Consider the following 19,628-nt stretch of genomic DNA (forward strand, 5'->3'; position numbering starts at 1 on the left):
GGAGTTCAGTTGCAGCCTTGGCTTTCCTGGTTTGCTCCCTGCAGGACCAGACCAGTGCAGAATAATTCTCCTTGGATACTCAAAGACAGGGCTTTTCTTCAAAAAAAAAAAAAAAAGTTTTCTATTTCTTTTAAGGTTTATTTTTAAATATCAATAGCAAAACACAAGTCAAAAAATGATTTCTTCATAAAACATGTGGCTTCAGCACTGTATTTAGTATTGTGTGCATCTTTAAAGGGGCAGCCTCTAGCCCCAATAATATAAATTGATACCAGCCAGACAAGATCTTATTCCTGAGAGAACAGGCTCAAAGAAGTTACATTCAACCCCCTCTCATCAGGTGACCTTAAACCTGAGCTGGAAAGCTCATTACATTCAGTCACAAGAATTCTAGGGAGAAAACTCCATAGCAATATTCTAGAAAAGTCAAGGTACCCTGGGATCTCTATCCTTTTTGCCCTCAACAACAGTTAAAGAGTTGTTCAAGTGCTTAGATATCACAGCAATTAAAAAAAGAAAAAATGAGAACAGCTCATTCCAGCCAACTGGTCAAAGAAGCCGTAGCTGGCTTTTCCGGACCAGTCAAGATGTGAAACTAATAAACAGTTTCTTACCTCTCCACCTTTCAGTCAAGGAATGCATCCTGGCACATTAGCTACACAGTTCGGCATGAAAGGTGAACCAAGAACTTATTAGCACATATTTCCCTGTGAGAGTATCCACAGTTACCCTATGCAACAGAACACAACTCTAAATATCAGAAGTCCTACTCAAAAGGAGGAGCAAACGAGCCATCAACCCATCTCATACATTTCATCTGTGTTCCCCCTGCCCCAATGTCTCCAATTCAGGGAATTCTCAGGATAAAAAAAACAAGACTAAGATCACAATGACCCAGCAGGGACAAGATATCAATATTCCTCAGATCTTCTGCAAGTATGACAAGGAGTTTCTGCCTCGCCTTGCAATTCTTGACTGAGATGATAGAAGTGTTAAATTTACACCCAGACCCACTCACTCCACTGAACAGCCCGGCCATCGGTTGCTAGGCAACTATCCTGTTCCAAAATAGATAAATAAATAAAAACAAAACATCTCAATTTAAAATGAACAAAAGACTGTATTTAGCTTTGTTCAATTAATGAATTTCTCTAAGGAATGGAATATATAGTGATTCGGAATTCCACTGCCAGGGGAACAACCTCTATTCACACTTTAAAAAAAAGTTTACTGAGAAGTCCTTTTCTCCCATTAGCAGCTCTTTTTATTGTGGGAGTCCCTTGACTAAATGACTTCAAGTGTTAGCATACAAAAAACTAGAATTCTTGGTTCCAAAACCTTTTATTAGACCAACTGAGAAATCGCAAGAAAACTGTCCTTTTCTGCAGGCGTTTGGGATTGAAGTCCCTTCGTTGGGCTCTGGGAAAAGTGGGCACACTGGAGGGGAGGGACAGAATCCAACTAGAGCTAGACAGGTTACAGAGGTGGGCGGATGAGAACAGAATGGAATTCAATGCAAACAGGTGCAAGGTGCTGCATCTAGGGAGAAGGAACCTGTAACATACCTATGGGCTGGGGAACACGCTACTCAACAACACAGTAGCTGAAAGGGATCTTGGAGTCATTGTTGACTCCAGGATGGACATCAGCCACCAATGCAATGAAGCAGTCAGTAAGGTTAACCGTACCTTGTCGTGCATCTATAGATGCATCACAAGCAGGTCCAGGGAGGTGATCCTTCTTCTCTATGCGGCACTGGTCAGGTCACAGCTGGAGTTCTGCATCCAGTTCTGGACACAGCACTTCAAGAGGGATGTGGCTAACCTTGAGAGGGTCCAGAGGAGAGCCACTTGCATGGTTGGCGGGGCAGCAGGCCAGGCCCTATAAAGATAGACTAAAGGGGCCTGAATCTAGTCAACCTCCACAAGAGAAGACTGAGAGAGGATCTGGTAGCCATCCCTAAACTCACCAGGGGGTACCAGTGGAAAATAGGTGAGGCTCTGCTCCCCCAAGCACCACCTGAGATAACAAAGAATAATGGCCACAAATTGAACAAGAGCAGGTTCAGGCTTGATATCAGGAGGCATTACTTTACAGTTACGGCTGCCAGGCTCTGGAACGGGCTCCCAAGGGAGGTGGTGCTCTCCCCTACCTTGGGGGTCTTCAAAAGGAGGTTGGATAGGTATCTGGCTGGGGTAGCATGATCCCAGCACTTGTTCCTGCCCAGGGCAGGGGGTAGGACTTGATCATCTGTTCAGGTCCCTTCCAACCCTAGAAACTATGAAACTATGCATCTCCCCCAAACTCCAGCCAGTTCCCATGACTATAGCTCTGAAGTAGAGGCCTCTTCCACACCAAATACAGCTTTGGTCACAGAGCCACAGCAGCAAGAAGTATTGCATTTTTGGGAACAGCTGTCAATTCCTCACCTCACTCTCCATACACCCAGGATTTTCCTCATTAATAGGAGTACCCTAATTAGGACAAACTCCAAAGAGAGGGTTTAAAAAGAAAATCTGCATTTTGTGTACGGATAATTTTTTGATTACCTGTCTGCAATAGACTGATAATTAAAACAATCAAATGTCACCCTTCACATTAAAATTCAGTGATTCACTACTTTTCCCCCCATGTCTTTCTTTTTCAAGCCCCTTGTTCTTATTCAACTTTTGACTCCTTTGTTTCAGTTCCTCAACACATCCCTTCTCTTTCTGGTTCATTATTTTACTTCTCCATCCTAAAGATGGAAGAGATGACACATCTGTGCTGGGCCAGCAGCAGGGATAATGCTCAAAGGCAATCAGCATGGTTTCATTAGGGGCAGGTCCTGTCAGACCACCCTGATTGCCTTCTACAACCAGTTCACAAAATCAATGGATGCAGGTGTTGCGGTGGATGTAGTCCTTCTGGACTTCAGAAAGGTCTTTAACACCATCTCCCACCCCGTTCTCATTAAAAAGCTAGGCAACTGTGGCATTGAGCAAATTGGCTGGGGGTTGTACTCAGAGAGTGGTGGTGGACGGGTCATATTCCACCTGGAGGGAAGTGGGCAGTGGACTCCCCCAGGGCTCGGTCGTTGGGCCTGCACTGTTCAATTTCTTTATTAGCAACTTGGACAACAGGGTGAAAAGCACCCTATTTAAATTCACAGATGACACCAAGAATTTGGGGTGAGGTAGGCATGCTAGAAGGGAAGGACAGATTACAGCAGGACCTGGACAGGTTATGGGGCGGGCAAATGAAAATAGGGTGGGATTTATACTGACAAGTGCAGGGTGCTGCACTTAGGCAGTAGGAACCAGCAGCATACCTATAGGCTGGGGAACTCCCTTCTCAAAAGCACAGTGACAGAAAGAGATCTTGGAGTCATTACTGACTCCAGGGTTAACATACGCCAACAATGCGAGGACATGGTCAGTAGGGCTAACCGTACCTTGTCGTGCACCCACAGATGCATCACTAGCAGGGCCAAGGAGGTGATCCTTCCCATCTATGCGACACTGGTCAGGCCGCAGCTGGAGTAATTCATCCAGTTCTGGGTACCGCACTTCAGGGACGTGGACAGCACTGAGAGGGTCCAAAGAAGGGCCGCTCACATGATCCAGGGACAGCAGGATAGACCCTATGAGGAGAGGCTACAGGACCTTAACCTGTTCAGCCTTTGCAAGAGAAGGCTGAGGGGGGACATGGTGGCCATCCATAAACTTACTAGGGGGGGACCAGCGGGGATTCGGAGAGACCTTGTTCCCCCTAGTGCTTCCCAGAGTAACAATGAATAATGGCCATAAGTTGCTAGAGAGTAGGTTTAGACTAGATATTAGAAGGCACTACTTCACAGTCAGGGCGGCTAGGATCTGGAACCAACTTCCAAGAGAAGTGGTGCTGGCTCCTACCTTGGGGGTCTTTAAGAGGATGCTTGACATTTACCTGGCTGGGGTCATTTGAGCCCAGTTCTCTCCTGCCCAGGGCAAGGGGTGAGACTATAAGATCTACAAGGTCCCTTCCAACCCTACATCTATGAATCTATGAATCTGACAGACACCGCTCGTGAAAGGGTCTGCGCATCTCACTCCCCAGTTAAAGAAAAGTATTCTTACTCTAATAAAGTCTTGCCAAGTCCTTCATAACTTGTTACTACTTCCACTTGCATTTGGCAGAACAAAGGAAATCACCAAATGAAGTTATTTTTCTTTCCCTCAGGAACCCAGTGTCAATTCCACAGTGTTTCTACCCTTGACTGACCCAGTGAGTAAGGAACTGAATTTATGAGAGAAAATATGGTAAATGTACCCCTAGATAGAGCAGGAGGGAAAGAGAACCAACACACCACATTGACATTACATACAAAAGCTGAACAGCAAAACCAGACCAGGTCTACACTACAAAGTTTTGCTGACATAGTTACGTCAATTCAAGGAGGTAGCATAGTTGTACAACGGGGGGGGGGGTTTATTATTATTAGAGGAAGTTACAGTTACACTACAAAGCTGTGATGATCCAGCTACAACGACAGGCACACATGTAGACAAGTCAGAGTGCAGATTGTTAAGAGAGGTGATGCACATCTGCACTTTCCCACTTCTGTCTCCTTTTATCGCTCTGCATATAGAGAGGGTTTTAATGATTTGTTCAGATACCAGAACCTCCAAATTCTCCCTAGAGAATGGGAATTGGAAACAACTCATTCTTTGGCAAAGAGCTTATTTTACACACTTGAAATATTAATTTGGAAGATGAAAATTCTATACTTCAATTTACAAGAGATCTGTGATACTGGAGAGTTCTGGCAAACCATATGATTAATAGGAACCTACTATCTCCTGTCCCCAAAGTTGTCTGATTTTTTATAAAATCAGAGATCATCTTTGTATCAGCTATTTAAGTATCCATATTGTATCACTGAACTTTCAGAAGTGAAGAGTGAACAGCAGTAATACAAGGACACAGTATGTTTGAGAAATGCAAATAAGTTACTGCCTTCAGAATATTTAAATTCCATCAAGTTAGGACTTCTATTTTCTCTTTTTTCAGTCCCAAGCATATAAAGTTTTAGTTTCACATAACCATGTAAAGTTCAATGTGAACACGATTTTACATCTCAGCTTTGAGGAAAATCAGTCTTTAAGAAAGAATATTAGATGAGCTACTAAGAAATTGCTCTATCCATATTTGGAGCTCACTGATTTCAGCTAGAATAACCTGCACTTGAATAGAAGTGCATGTGAATAAACATAGGCTGAATCTGTCCAGCTGACTCTGGCCTGTCCCACTGACATGACAGATTACCAATTTGCAAAACAAAAGTCTGGAGCTTAAAGGGCAAAAGTTTCTGGGAAAGTTGGTAACTGGTTTCATTTGCTATTTTCCTATGAAATATAACATACCAGTACTCTAATGACTCTCTTTAATATCAGTCATGTGTCTGTTGACCACATAAGTCAACTTTAGTGAGACCACAAGGGAAGCTGTTAAAAGTGATTCAACATGTAGTTTGAAAGCTACTTTTTTGCCATGAAGACCTAGGAAAAGTCTACATCTCTATTCTGAGGCAAACCAAAGGCTTGCGCATGGGAGACATATATTTCGAAGACTGAGTTTCATGTTTCTGTTCTAGGGTGCTCATGCACTACTTACCTCACTTTCTGTACTTGGCTCTAACCGTGGGCAAGAGACAGAAAATAGTATGGCTACGCCAAACGGCTATGTTTCAATTTGGTTTCGGACTCAGCTGTTTTGGAGAGAGAGAGTGATTTGTTTCAATGTTTTGGATCACTGTTCCATTTCAATTTGGTCGAATCTGCTTTGGAGTTTCAACACTGTTTCAGTGATTTGGCCATAGGCTACAATGGGGAATCACAAAAATGTCTAAAGTCATTTTTTGCCTGATTTGGATGAAAATTGCGGGGATGGTAGCCCCTTCTGAGGGAATGAAGCCTGCCAAGTTTAAAGGAGATAGGTGCAAGGGTTTTTGTGGAACTGCACCTCAAACTGTTCAAAGCAAAACTTGTGTCACGTGTGTAAGGCAGAGCGGGACGAAAACAGCAGGCATAGTAGCACCTTCTGAGCGCATGAAGTCTGCCAGGTTTCAAGAAGATAGGTGCAGGGGTTTCTCTGAAACTGCGCATCAAGCTTCTGAAAGCAAAACTCACGGGGTGTGCGTGCGTGCGTGTGTGCGCGCGCGCGCAGAGCAGAATGAAACCAGCAGGGATGGTACCCTGTAACAGAGCACTGGGATTGGAAAGGACCTTAGGGACAGATCCCAGACGCTGGCCAGCTACAGATGTCAATATTAAAGCAGTCCTTCCCCCCGCCCCCTTCTGAGTTTCTGTTTCCCCACAAGCCCACCTCCAAAACATTTTGGATTGTTCCATCTCATTTCGGAGATGTTACAGAGCCTTCCATTCTGATTTGGATTCAGTTTCAGGCACTGAAACAGGCCAAAACACCTCCAAAATGAAAAGGCTGCCCAAGTTTTGCACAGCCATATAAGGGTTTAGAAGTGACAGTGTAGGATACCTCCATTCTGCCTCGAAGAGCCCAGACAAGTACTGAACACATTACAAGGGGATACTGGCGTGCTATGGGGAACAGTGGTCAGGCAAAACTGCCCCATGCACTTCCCTAGCCTTAGGGCTCTTAAATAAGCCCAAGACAGACCACAAAGCCACCTCTAGCCATGCAGCAATTTCTGGTCCACTCCCCACACCCATGCTCCTCCCAGAAAAAGGTGCAGGTAGAACTGGCCCACTTCCTCTTGTTTTCAGGAGGGGAGGTTGTAGGGAAGGTAAAAAGAGCTGTGGGGCTAAAAGCAGCTTTGCTGCCTGCATTAGACTTGTTAGAGAGCTCTAATGCAGGGGGAAGGGGCATGTGTAGCACAGTCCTTCCCAGGTTGGCTGTGCAGCAGAGGTAATTTCATGCAGTTTCACAGCTCTTCCTGGCAACAGAACTTAACGGAGAAGCACTCGGGTAAACCAAGGTAGCACCAATAATGGTTCTATTAGCCATCGGTGCCACCACGTTCCCAAGAGTGGTTTCATAGTTTCATAGTAGCTAGAGTCGGAAGGGACCTAGGTAGATCATCTAGTCCGACCCCCTGCCTGAGCAGGAAAGAGCACCGGGGTCAGATGACCCCGGCAAGGTGCTCATCTAACTTCCTTTTAAAAATCCCCAGGCTTGGAGCCTGCACCACTTCCCCTGGAAGCTGGTTCCAGGCCCTAGCCGCCCTGACTGTGAAGTAGCGCCTCCTAATATCTAATCTAAACTTACCCTCCGCCAGCTTGTGACCGTTATTCCTGGTCACTCCTGGCAGCGCACGGGGGAACAGGGACTCCCCCAATACCTGCTGATCCCCCCTGACTAGTTTGTAGCAGGCCACAAGGTCCCCCCTTAACCTTCTCTTGTGGAGGCTAAACAGGTTCAGGTCCCTTAGCCTCTCCTCATAAGGCCTGCCCTGCTGACCCCTGATCATACGAGTGGCCCTCCTCTGGTGATGAGGTGCCTTAACCCTGAAAAGGCCGAGGACCACTAGACTAAAACAATGAGCAGGTATAAACAAAAAAAGTGGTCTGGGAATAATCCTAAATAGTAATATAAACCAGCAATTCTCAACCAAGATGCCAGGGCACCCTGGGATGTCTCCAGATCCTTTGAAATGTGCCCTGAGATATGAGGAAATAAGCATGGCATGAGGAGCTAAGCTAAACACATAAGACCAGCTTCCTCACCCCTACTGCCAGCCCCTTTGTAAGGCAGTAAGCACTGTAATGTATAATTTATTATGCCACTCAATTCACAAAAGTTATAGGGAAGTGCCTCCCATCCAACGAAGGGAGCCTTGAGTCCAAAAGAGGTTGAGAACCACTGGCCAAAACATGACCACAGGAAGACTAATATTCAGGGCCAGATAAACCCTTTAGTGGGCCCTGGGCAAAGAAACTGGTGGGCCCCAGGCTGGTCAAGACCCACTCCCCACCCAAACTCTGTGCTCTCACCTCCCCTCTGAGCGTGGGCTCTGCACTCCCACCCAACTGCAGCTCCCACCGGCACCTGCCCTCTCCTTACTGGTGCCCGGAGCAAGCTGGAGGCTGCGGAAGGCACTCAGGTTCTTGGGGCAGCAGCAGCAGCCCCACCAGGAAAGGAAGTGAGGTGGATGGGGCCATTTGTGCCTCCTCCACCTGCAGCTCAGGGCCCTATGCATGTGAATAATTTGCAGATGCATTAATCCAGTGCTGCTAATATTTACCAGCAAGAGAACTACACCTATTTTCAATCAAATGAGACTACACAGATAAAAGCTCAAACTCTAAATATCTATCAAGCATCTGGATGACAGGTAAATTAGCATCTAAAAATATGCAATAGCTTAATATATCCCCCAATGCCATGCAATTTAGGCTGAAGAATTTGTATACACTGACATACCACTAGTGTCCTGAAGGTGATTTGAACTTTATTTCAAAGAAAGCCTTACAAATATTGGAGGCATTAGTTAGAAATTAACAGAGGCAATCCAACCACTTCTATGAGAGAAAGAGACAGAGAGATCACTGTGTATTATAACCTCCCCAGTTACAATACACAATGATTTTGGAGTATTTACCATTAGACCTGTTAGCCCAAGTTAGATCTGTTAGCCCAAACTTATAAAATACACTTTCAAGAGATTTAACGTTCAGACCTGTTTGTCCCAAATGGCCTTAACAGAATGACCACTCTACGGATTTTGCATACATTTAAAACTCCTGGAATCTCATGTATAAACCACATTTGAAGAAATAAGGTTAGGATTAAGTAATTAGTCATAATGTACTTAAATACGAACACTGAATTCATCAGGTACTACCTAGTTTAAGCTCTTATATAGACTATGACAAAAGTTTCCATTACTACTAAATTTTTTTGCCTCCACCAACCCTAGGGACTTTGTGTTGGTAGATAATTTCTCAACTATGCCCTTCTTTCCTCCCAGAGGAAAAGTTAAAATACAAAGATGCAAATAAAAGATGGGAACATGAAAAAAAAAATGACTGAGGAAAGACATGCAAACAGAAAAATGATGGAATGGAAACTTCCATACACCATAGATTAAGAAGTTACTTGAAGCTGCCATTACAGACATGAAAAGTCATGGGAGGTCCTGGTAATATTTTATGATTATATGGTACATCAATTTAGCTACTATTTTGTTTATTATGGAGGAATTAATGCAAGTGAAGTTTACCTACAAATGTCCAGGAAAAGGAATCATTACTTCAAAGAGCCCATTAATCTGTACTTTAAAACAAATGTAGGTGTTCTAGAAAAAACTCTAGGGTGCATAAAAAAGACCCTGAAGAATAAGAGAAATCAAGGCAGAAACTGCTGAATAGACTGAACCCCTGCCTCCAGATAGTGATGTACGGAATATGTTATTATAGGTCTATTTTAAAGGTGAACAGATTTGTGCTGATTTGTCTTGTTTAAAAAAAAAAAAAAAGCCCTTTTGTTTCTGATATGCTTTGGTTCTACTCTTTAAATTAAACACTATTTTGAATCACTATTACTTACCACTGGTCTTAGGTCCTCAAAGAAAGAACCATCAGAGCTTGACAAACCCAACTGGACCCACTAAACAATCATGATTGGTTCACAGAGTGCTGTAAGGACACAGCTGATGCACTTAAGACATTCAGTGTAATATTTTTTTTCAAAAGCTAAGGAGACAGCAAGATGCACACATCTTTAAGGCCTAAATAGGGATGACAATCCTAGAAAGCAGACTGTAAGTAGTTAAAGTCAAATGATTTTTTCCTGTCCCAAAATAAAAGATTAAAATATAACAACATTATAAAAGTATCAGACACTTGAAGGATTTAGACAGGCATTTGCAAAAGCTCAATTTTAAACAATTGAAGCAAAACTTCTTTAAAAAACCCCTGCAAGTATGTTGTTTGAGATCCAAGTACCTTTAAAAATCTGTCCCAAAGTCACCACATCCACTTCCAGGGTACGAATCCAGTTTATACAAAACTGCTTAAGCAGAAGGCAGAACACATCTTCTACCTTGCCCACAGAGATCACAATGTCAAAGCATTTCATTTTACAGCTACTTTATAAATAGTCACAAAAAATATATCACCTGAGGCAGTTATTTTCCTTCCATACAGCACTTTCTGCTCAGCATTCTCAGTACTATATCATTTTCACCTCACCCAAGGCCATCCCCATCTCTGGTTTCAAGGCTCCCTTTTCACAAGCCTTCTCTTGCACATTCTCAGGTTTCTCTTAAATAGCTTGTGCCTATCAATATTTGACAAGGGACACTCAATGTTGGAAATTTCAGGGTTTGGAAAGTACCAATCACCAACCACACAAATGTGTTATGTTTAATCAACATCATGAAGCCTTATTTTGATTTAATCTTCTGTGCATTTAAAAAAAAGCAGCAGCTTCGAAATACCGAAATATTATGCTTTGGAAGAGGTGAGGAAAGCAGGGATGGAGGGGGAAAAACAAAATAATGTGCATGCTCGTACAAACGAGAAGCAACTTAAATATATTTAACAAACGAAAAACAGGACATTTTTGTTAGTACTATGACTATTTAATATAAAGAATTCCTCCTCCCTACCATATCCTGACATTAGGGGTGTGAAAGGTTACATAGTTAAACTACAATTATAGTATTTATACCATTAATGCATTATAGTGAATTTTTAAAACAGACTGGTAAAATTATTTATAGTGTGTAGCATTAAGTCTCTCAGTGATTATGTGCAGGCAGGTGGACAGGGCTGGATGGAGAAAACCCTGTCAGCTGAAAGCATACTCCCACCAGGACATTCCAAGGTAGGGTATGTCCTAACTATACTGAGCCACTCCCAGCATGGTGACCAGCAGGGAACCTACCTGTGTGCGTTGTAATGGTGGGCAAAGGCACTACCGCCTGCAACTCCCCCTCATGCACATACATGCACCTTTCATTTCACATTTTCAAGTTAGCGGCCTCTAGTTCCCTACAATATTACTGTCTTTTTTCACCTAGCACCCCTATTTCCACCCTCTGACAACTTCTGTCAGAACTACTGTCCAGAAAAAGCCACAAGCTGCTACTCCAACCTGCACGGTATGCACTTAATGTCTTCTTCTCATAAGACCATAACAGAAGTCGTTTTCATGTTGTATGTACAGCACAGAGAAAAACAAGGCCCCTAAACCTGCTTGGCACACGTAGTCAACCTCCAGTAAAAATAACTGCAGCAATGCCTCCTTCAGTTATTTTTCAGTAAAACAAGAAACCACTTCAATAGGTTGCTCAAAAGGACTTGTTAAGTGAGGGAAGGAGCTCTAAACGAGTTGGTGGCCCACCTTAAAGCAAACCAGTATCTGTACCTCTGAGGAAGATGGATGAAGAAACTTTAAGTTTTAATGTTCCAAGGTTTTTCAAGAGAATCGACTCATTGTTATTTAAAAATGCTTTACCTTTTCAGCAGCTCTTCAGTTCAAACTTCCCACCGTTTTTGTTTTTAACACAGAGATCCTACAGAAGAAAGTAACAGAATGCCCCTAGATTATGCCAAACCACCTAAATGACCACGGTAAAAAGGAAGAATAAATAATGGTATTTGGTAACTAAAAGGAATACACTAAGAAAAAGTTTCAAGCTTGTTATACAATATTTTTCTGCCTTATCTGTGCTATTTAGAATTTCTGAATTACTACCAGTTGTATTTTAAAAATATTAGACCCCTTTTGAAAGCATGCCATTTCCTTTGTGCCAACAAGAAAATGGATTTGAACAGCATATTAAAGACTCTACTGTGGTATCTTCCCTTAACAACCTAATAACTTTTGGAAGTGTTCAAGCGGGTCCAGAAAATATGAGGGGCAATGACTCTTGTGCACAAGATCTTTTCCTAGACAAACAGCATGGTCCCTCAACCCTGAAGAAGAATGCAGTACATTAAAAAGCTTGGCTAAATCTAATCTTGACCATGTGACTGGTCCAATAAAAGACATCACCAACCAGAATCTTTGCTTCTTGCTAATTACTTTTTGCCATTTCAAGAATAGCAGACTACTTTCTTCTCTCATCAGGATACATAACAACTACTTTGCATTCCAAAAAAGCTACCACATAAACAATCTTTGCTCCACATTTCATATTCAGTTCAGTCTGGCCCCCTTTTTAAAAATAAAACTTTTCTTTTGACATTCATCCTTTTTTAGGTCTGTTCACTTTTCTGAATCAATACTAGCTCTAGGGATGTGACAAATTAAATGTTTAAATTATAAGTATATGTATACTAGTAATGCCTCAGGAACTGAAGGGGACATGGCAGGCAGAAGGGGGAAGGGAAAGGGAAGGAGGAGGAAGACAAGGGGGACTAGTACCCATAGCTAGTCTGCTCCCTCCACATGGGCTTTGTTGTCTAGCAGGGATTGTCCTTGGCTTCCCTGCAGCATGGCAGGGCAAGCACTGGCCCAGGGCTCTACAACTCCTCCCCCCACACTAGGTATGTATTAACAGTTTAATTTATATAAGTAGAGGAGGTTAAACAGATTTTTAATTATATTTTCATCCCTAACTGGCTCCTTATTTGATTCCAACCTATCCAAATTCCAATAGTCAAAAGTAAGATTTTTAGTTCTGTAAGCACGAAAAAAAAAAGGCAAATGAAAAGAAATTTTAATTCAACTTCATAAATCAGAGATTTTGTGAGGTAAGCTTCAATCTCATCTCCTAGTAGAAACTGAACTGATGTATGAAGAAGGAACCAGCATTTTCTGATATCAAAATGAGTTTAAAAAGACAGCGATTCAAGTTAAATGAACTTACTTAAACACTAAGTTCTTTCACAATCCTACTCTCCACCAATAGTCGCATCATCCCTTCTAAATCCACATTACTCAAAATACCAAATCATCACAAAGACAAGACGATGTTCTATCAAGGATCCAGGTTCCCAGCTACTTAACACGTGACATACCCCAATATTAAGGCATTCAGTTTTTATCCTGCTTCCAATTCTTTAGTTCAGAGGTACTCAACCTCTGGCCCATGAGCCAAAGCCCTAGGAGTCCCTCAAGCAGGATCCGGAAATTTGGCATCAGGGAAGCAGTGGCAGTTTCACAGATTCATAGAAGTAGGGTCAGAAGGGACATCATCAGGTCCAACCCCCTGCTCTGGGCAGGAGAGAAAACCGGGCTCAAATGACCCCAGCCAGGTTGACATCAAGCCTCCTCTTAAAGACCCCCAGGGTAGGAGCCAGCACCACTTCCCTTGGAAGCTGGTTCCAGATCCTAGCCGCCCTGACTGTGAAGTAGTGCCTTCAGATGTCTAGTCTAAACATACTAACAACTTGTGGCTGTTATTCCTTGTTACCCTGGCGGGTGCTAGGGGCAATAAGGTCTCCCCTAAACCCTGCTGGTCCCCCCTAGTGAGTTTATAGATGGCCACCAGGTCCCCCCTCAGCCTTCTCTTGCAAAGGCTGAACAGGTTAAGGTCCTGTAGCCTCTCTTCGTAGGGTCTCCCCTGCTGTCCCCGGATCATGCGGGTGGCCCTCCTCTGGATCCTCTCAATGCTGTCCACATCCCTCCTGAAGTGCGGCGCCCAGAACTGAACACAGTACTCCAACTGCGGCCTGACCAGTGTCATATAAAGGGGGAGGATCACATCCTTGGCCCTGCTTGAGAGGGCCCACTATCTCACTATCAAATTGCAAAGCCCTCTGCGGTAGAATGGTGCTTGGTCACACTGTTCGGCCTCCCCTCCAAACACAGCCACATCCAGGTCAGGCCGCATGCCCCTTGGCCCCTGCATGGCTGGATCAGCCAAGTCATGTTCCACCTCCCTCCCTTGCAGGACCAGGCCAAGCCCTCTCCTCTCCTCTCCTCCATAGCTTGATCAGGGCTGGGCTGCCCCTCCCTGTGTTGTCAGATGGAGACCCGCCATGCCCCAAGATGCCAGATCAGGACCACAAGCTGGATCCAGCCTGCAAACAGACAAAGGAGGTACTGCCCACCTGACCTGCCAGGTTGAGCACCAGTTCATAAGTTTAGTCCACTCTCGCATTTACCAAAAGCTTATATATGCAAGTCTTCTAAGCTTATTTCTTAAGAGAGAGTAATCTGAAACTCAAATCATATCTACAGTTTTAAAAGTCTCCTACAAGCACCAAGTTCATTTTATTATAATAAGGGGTCTCATCCTCATTGTTTCCAGAGGTATGTATCATGTTTCCAATATGCACTGAACCTGTTTAAAGCACACTTTTTTTTAGCCTGCCAACAGAAACCTCACTAAGAACTCAAGACTTACATGCTACTGATGGAGGTCACATCTGGAATTATTATCTGGATCTCCCATTTTTTTAGTATGAAGTAATGAAACAAGTTAAATCAAGATCAACAGTTGAACTTGACTGCTTGGCACTGTAATTATATGCTGAATATCTGTATGTATTTACAGTGTCAGTCAGATTACTAATATTACAGCAGTTCAACAAAATATATTTCAGGACTTAGAAGTTGCATATCCAGTTCAGCAAATACACATGGAGCTTTCACTCTTACTTTTTTGCTTGTTTGGGAGCTAGGATTCACGTCTTCCTGAGACCAAGAGCTGAAATCTTACAAGGGAGTAGAAGACAGAAAAGGATGCACTGTGAACATTATTAATTCATGTTTTAAGATATACCTTCCAAAGGTTAAGAAGCATTGTTTATCCAGATGAAAACCTTAGTTTGGTAACATGGTAAGTGCTAAATGTTGAATAGGTTAAGTATTCTAAACTGACCCCAGACATATATTTTTCTATCAGCCGGGGGCTACACACTGCACCCATGGCATGGGCCTCATGCCAGAAGCTGCAAAGACTTCCTGGGATCCCCACATGGGCAGTGCATCCCCCTGCCATGCAAGTGGTGTAAGCCCCCTCCACTCCCATCATGGGACCCTGAGACCCTGGCTTCAACAACAGCAGGAGAAATGAGAGTAGTAGCAGCCAGATGGGAGCCCACTGGCTCCACATTAAACCCCCACAAGCCAGATGTGGCCCACAGGTCAACAGCTGAACAGCCTTGTTCTATCCAATAAAAGACAAAAAGAAAAGCACTCTGGCTTGAGTATCTTGTCTAATTAATGTCCTTATGTGAAGAAATTTATATTCAGTGGTGTCTTCCTTAAAACAAAAACTTGGGGCATTTCACTTGACCATTTATTTTAGAATATGCTCTGAATTCAAACTATTATAATAAATATGTTCATTTTCAGCTTCACTCAAGTATAGTGCAACTAGATTTGAAATGTTTCTGTAACACCACAAATGGCTAGTTACCAGTGATTTTAAACCTGCAGCTATTAAAAAGCAAACAAAAAACTGCATTTGATGAATAACTGAAGGTGTTACCCAAGCCATGCTCCATCTTTTTTAAATAAAATGCATCCAAATCAGCTCTGCCATTATGGGGAGGTGGGTATATGGTGTACCCACAGAACTAAAGCAGCCAGAAGACAGCATAACTGAGCCTAAAGAGCCTGATGCTTTGATGATTTCATCAGAAATTTGATGATTTCCTCCCCCGATGCAGCCAGCAAAGGAAGGAATTAAAAAAAAAAAGGAAAAAGCAGCTGCGACTTGGTTAGAAGCTCAATAGTATCACTGTAAGCCCAAGTTATCAGCAGCCTGGAGGCTGCTTGAACTAGCTAGAAACAGTTCCCTAAGATTACTTTCAGTTGGTTTGTTGTCCCAAGTCAGGGCTGTCAAAGACATACAGCCTACTGACCAGATCTGGCCTGCAAAGCCCCATTATCCAGTCCACAGTGCTGCCTGTGAGTCTTGGACCAACCCTGTATCCAGCATGCAGTAGCTCCAACCCCACGTGCAGAGCTGGGGGCTGATCCAAAGTGCATGCCGCACTGCACCAGACTTGCTGGATCTAGGTCTGACCCAGATTAGGCCCACAGGCTCCACATGCCATGTACAGCATGTACCCTGACTCCACCCCACATGCTGCATGTGCCCTGCACCAGCCCCATGTTTCCAGAAGATGCAGAAAGGGGAAAAAATATGTAGGGCTGACTTCATATTCTCTGTTGGGCAATGGTTCTCAATGCTTTTCTACTTAAAAAAAAACCCTCCATAATTTTTTTGGAATTCAGCAACACTCCACTTCAAAAACTAATTTTTTTCTTATGGTACTTATCTTCCTATACTCCATGGTACTTTAAGGCTCTCACAAGGGGATAGGACACCCTTAAAAGCATGACAAGGAATGGTGCACAGTAAGGCAGACTAGGGAGCTTGGGAGTGGGTCATTACACCCCTGCAGGAGGCATCTGTCCCTGCAGGAGCTGGTTAGTGCCAGGTGTCCTGCATTTTCCACCATCTGTCTCCTCTCCCACCCCCAATCTGCACCTGAAAGGGTAAGCATAGTCGCCACTGGTGATGCTGCTCCTCAGGGGACTTACATGTCTACCTACCCCAGCAGCCCCTCCCACCAGCAGAGCTTGGGAGAAGGGAAAAGAAAGAGTCAGGCAGAAATGCATGACTTCACAGCCTTACACCCATCTGCCCTCCTGTGACAGAGCACTTTGGCAGTCAGTGCAAGGACTGCAGCAGGGGGAGGGCAAAAGTGGAAGCTCTTGGAAGAGCAGCCAAGGATGCCATTTGTCCCTGAGATGCTGAGGCAGGCATGGGGAACCCAACAGGTGAAAAAGAAAGCACTTACCTCCTCCGCCAGGGGCCATAACTCTTAAAAGATCTTATGATGCTCCAGCTGAGAATCACTGTCCTACGGGTCTGCCTCCTCACTGAAATACCTGCAGTAGCAGACTAAGATTTCTGCTTCCTTTGTGCCATTTAAACAATGCAGAAGGAGCAGAACCGGACCTGCCCCCAAAGAACTTGCCTTGATGCTGAGCACACACAACAGACCACCGCTCTAATTTCTGTTTCAAAACCTAAGTAGTTTTTTCTCCCCTACCCAAATTCAAGGTCTGAAGTACATCCATCTTTCCACAACTAGCTATACAGTCAATGACAAATAGTTTTCTCTTTAGCATATTCTGCAAAATTCACCAGCTACCTAACAATGCCAGTTAGGAAACGCACCCTAATTCCATCAAAATCCTCAGAATGTGTTTTTTCTTTTTTTAAACATTTCAGTGGCTATTGTGATGCTCACTGTCACTTAATAAAAAGTTGTAAGTTTCCAGCCCAAAGTGAACAGATCAAGTATTGCCCTCCAGACTTTTTAGACTATTCCAGCATATCTGCTGCTCACAACTTTCCAAACGGCAGAAAACTGGACAATTTTTACTGAAGCTCTTCAGAGCAACATGAAGTCTGACATGGATGTCTGTATTCCGCTGCTACTTGGGAAAACTATTAGCTGAACAGACCCCCAAAATGGCTCAGAACTTATCAGAGAGTAAGTTCTTATTTACAGCCAGGAGACTAATGTTACAGGGAAAGAAACTCACCACCCCGCTTCCAGCATCCAGTCTGGGGAAGGGATACAACTGCATCAGACAACTCTTTCTTGTTACAATTACAGTATACAGTATGTATGCTATTGCCCAGTGCCTTGAATTGGTTCCCCTCATCAAACAAGGTAAGGGCAAGTATGGGGCTTTGATCAAGTATCACTTGTTCCAAAGATACATGTAGCCTCCCTTTATGATCACCTGTTCAACACCAGCTAAATTACTAAAGACCAGAAATTATTATCCAGCCAGCACTCATTCCCATAAACAAGTTTCCTCCATGTTTAATTTCTAATGAATAACAGTCCAGAAGGGAAAAAATACATGTCACCACAGTTGACACGAATAGGTTTCTTGCCTATTTCAGAAAAGCCAAGAGTTCAATTAGCATCAACCACCACCCTTAACTGGGACACTTCCATTTTTGTACCACATGTGAAGAGAGAATGGCAAGTTTCTAAATATATTTTAAGAAGTCACTTGTACATAGTCAAGAAGTCCAAACAAGTGTTAAATAAACCTGATAGAAAGCACGTACATTTCTAGGTGACAGCCAACCTTAACTAAGTTTAGACCCAGAAGTTCTCTGCTAGAAAGCACCACACCTACATGCAGCCTTGCTACCTACTGCATGATCGTGTTTTACTGTATAACCTTTTCAGTCAAAATACTATAATCCAGATCAAGGTAAAGCTTCAGTCTTACCTACTTGATCTGTTTTACCATTTGATAGCTGTGAGTTTTAGTAATGGTTAGATCAAAAAGATCCCAAGATAAACTGACCTGGGAAGATCATAACAATATAAAGGCCTTACCCTCCTGGCTCTCCCACTGATCTTTCAAAAGTACTCTGCATGGTCAGAAGACGTACAAAAGCCTATTGTGAAACATGCCAGAGAAGCAGGTATTTACTGACAGATTACAAGAGACAGGACTCTGGATTTATTCCTACTTGCTGCAGACTTGTTGCATCACCTAAAGCACTTCACCTAAGTAGTGTTCCCAAAAGATAAACTAAGGCTTAGATGTAGCATAGGTACTGGGAAAATTATACAGGAGAGCAACAGGAGCAAGATATTACTTAAGAGTAAAGTAACATTTAGTGGAGGATGCCTTCTGGCAAAAAACCCTCTTAGCCTTGACCTGACACTTACTCTTAAGGTCCCCATCCTCGGGGACTCCCGATCCCCGCATCCTCAGGTATGTGAGTCCCAGTATCAGAAAGAACAAGCAGGCAGCAGTTAGGAGGAACATGGACAGGTAATGTGCACTGAATCCCCCAGTGGTAGATACTTCCTCTCTCTTGAACTGCTGGAGAAGCTCCTCCTCCGGCTCGGAAAGGTTTCGCTTGTAGGTGTTTTTCAGGTAGGTGTGATTGGAGCCCGTGTGGTTGGTGTGATTGAGTCTAAAGGAGGCGGTGGCCGCAGCACCCGGGGGAAGGCTGTTGGTAGCAGAGTAGACCCTGGGTTCAATGCTGTAGCCCCCAGCAACACCCCCGAGAACATGATTATTGGTTGCTTTCCTCAGCGTGCCCCGAGGGTCGGGGATTTTCCCGCTGTCCATGTCCGCCAGCGGGGGCAGGAGCAGCGCAGGAGGGGATTTCTTGGAGGAGCTGCTGCGGTGTCTGGCGACGGCAGGGCTGGAGTCCAGATTTTCACATCCGCCTCCCCCCAGCGCCGCCGCCGCCTCCTGCTGCTGCTGCTTTCTGCCCCTGTCTAGACTCCCAGCAGCAGCCGCCGCCTCCGCCCTGTCATTCCCGGCGATTACACCAGCGCCGCCGTCTCCTCCAGCCCGGTCCTGGCCTGTCTCCATCGCGGCTGCGGCAGGCTTGGCCAGGCTCCTGCGGGCCCGGGGCTGGCGGGCCACAGGCTCCTCCCTCGCTACCTGCGGCTTGGCCCGCGGTCCCTCATCCCCCTCCTGCTCCTCCTCATCCTCCTCTGAGTCCGAGTACTTGTCCCTGCCGCCACCACAGCCCAGCAACCGGCTGCCGTTCACTGCCCGGCTCTTCCACCGCTGCTGCTCGGTGTCCTCGTCCTCCTCCTCCTCCTCGTCCTCCACCTCCTCCCTAGGCCCTGAAGGCTGCGCCCCGGCAGCCGGTTTCCGTGCCGCCGCCCCCCACCAGGCGCCGGGCTTCCTGCGCGTCGCCTCCGGGGGGCAGCTGC

At 44.4% G+C, this 19,628-nt stretch overlaps 1 protein-coding gene across 1 annotated transcript in view; it reads right to left on the reverse strand.

Moving 5' to 3' along the window:
* LEMD3 (LEM domain containing 3) overlaps positions 1-19,628 on the reverse strand; it is a 68,499-nt gene that overhangs the window by 48,497 nt on the left and 374 nt on the right. The window contains exon 2 of the mRNA XM_019543943.1: positions 18,621-19,624. Coding sequence (XP_019399488.1) covers positions 18,621-19,624 — 1,004 coding nt within the window. The remainder of the gene's footprint in view (positions 1-18,620; positions 19,625-19,628) is intronic.

The sequence above is a fragment of the Crocodylus porosus genome, unplaced genomic scaffold, assembly GCF_001723895.1.
Source record: "Crocodylus porosus isolate Cpor-Errol unplaced genomic scaffold, CroPor_comp1, whole genome shotgun sequence".
Classification (NCBI taxonomy): Eukaryota; Metazoa; Chordata; order Crocodylia; family Crocodylidae; genus Crocodylus; species Crocodylus porosus.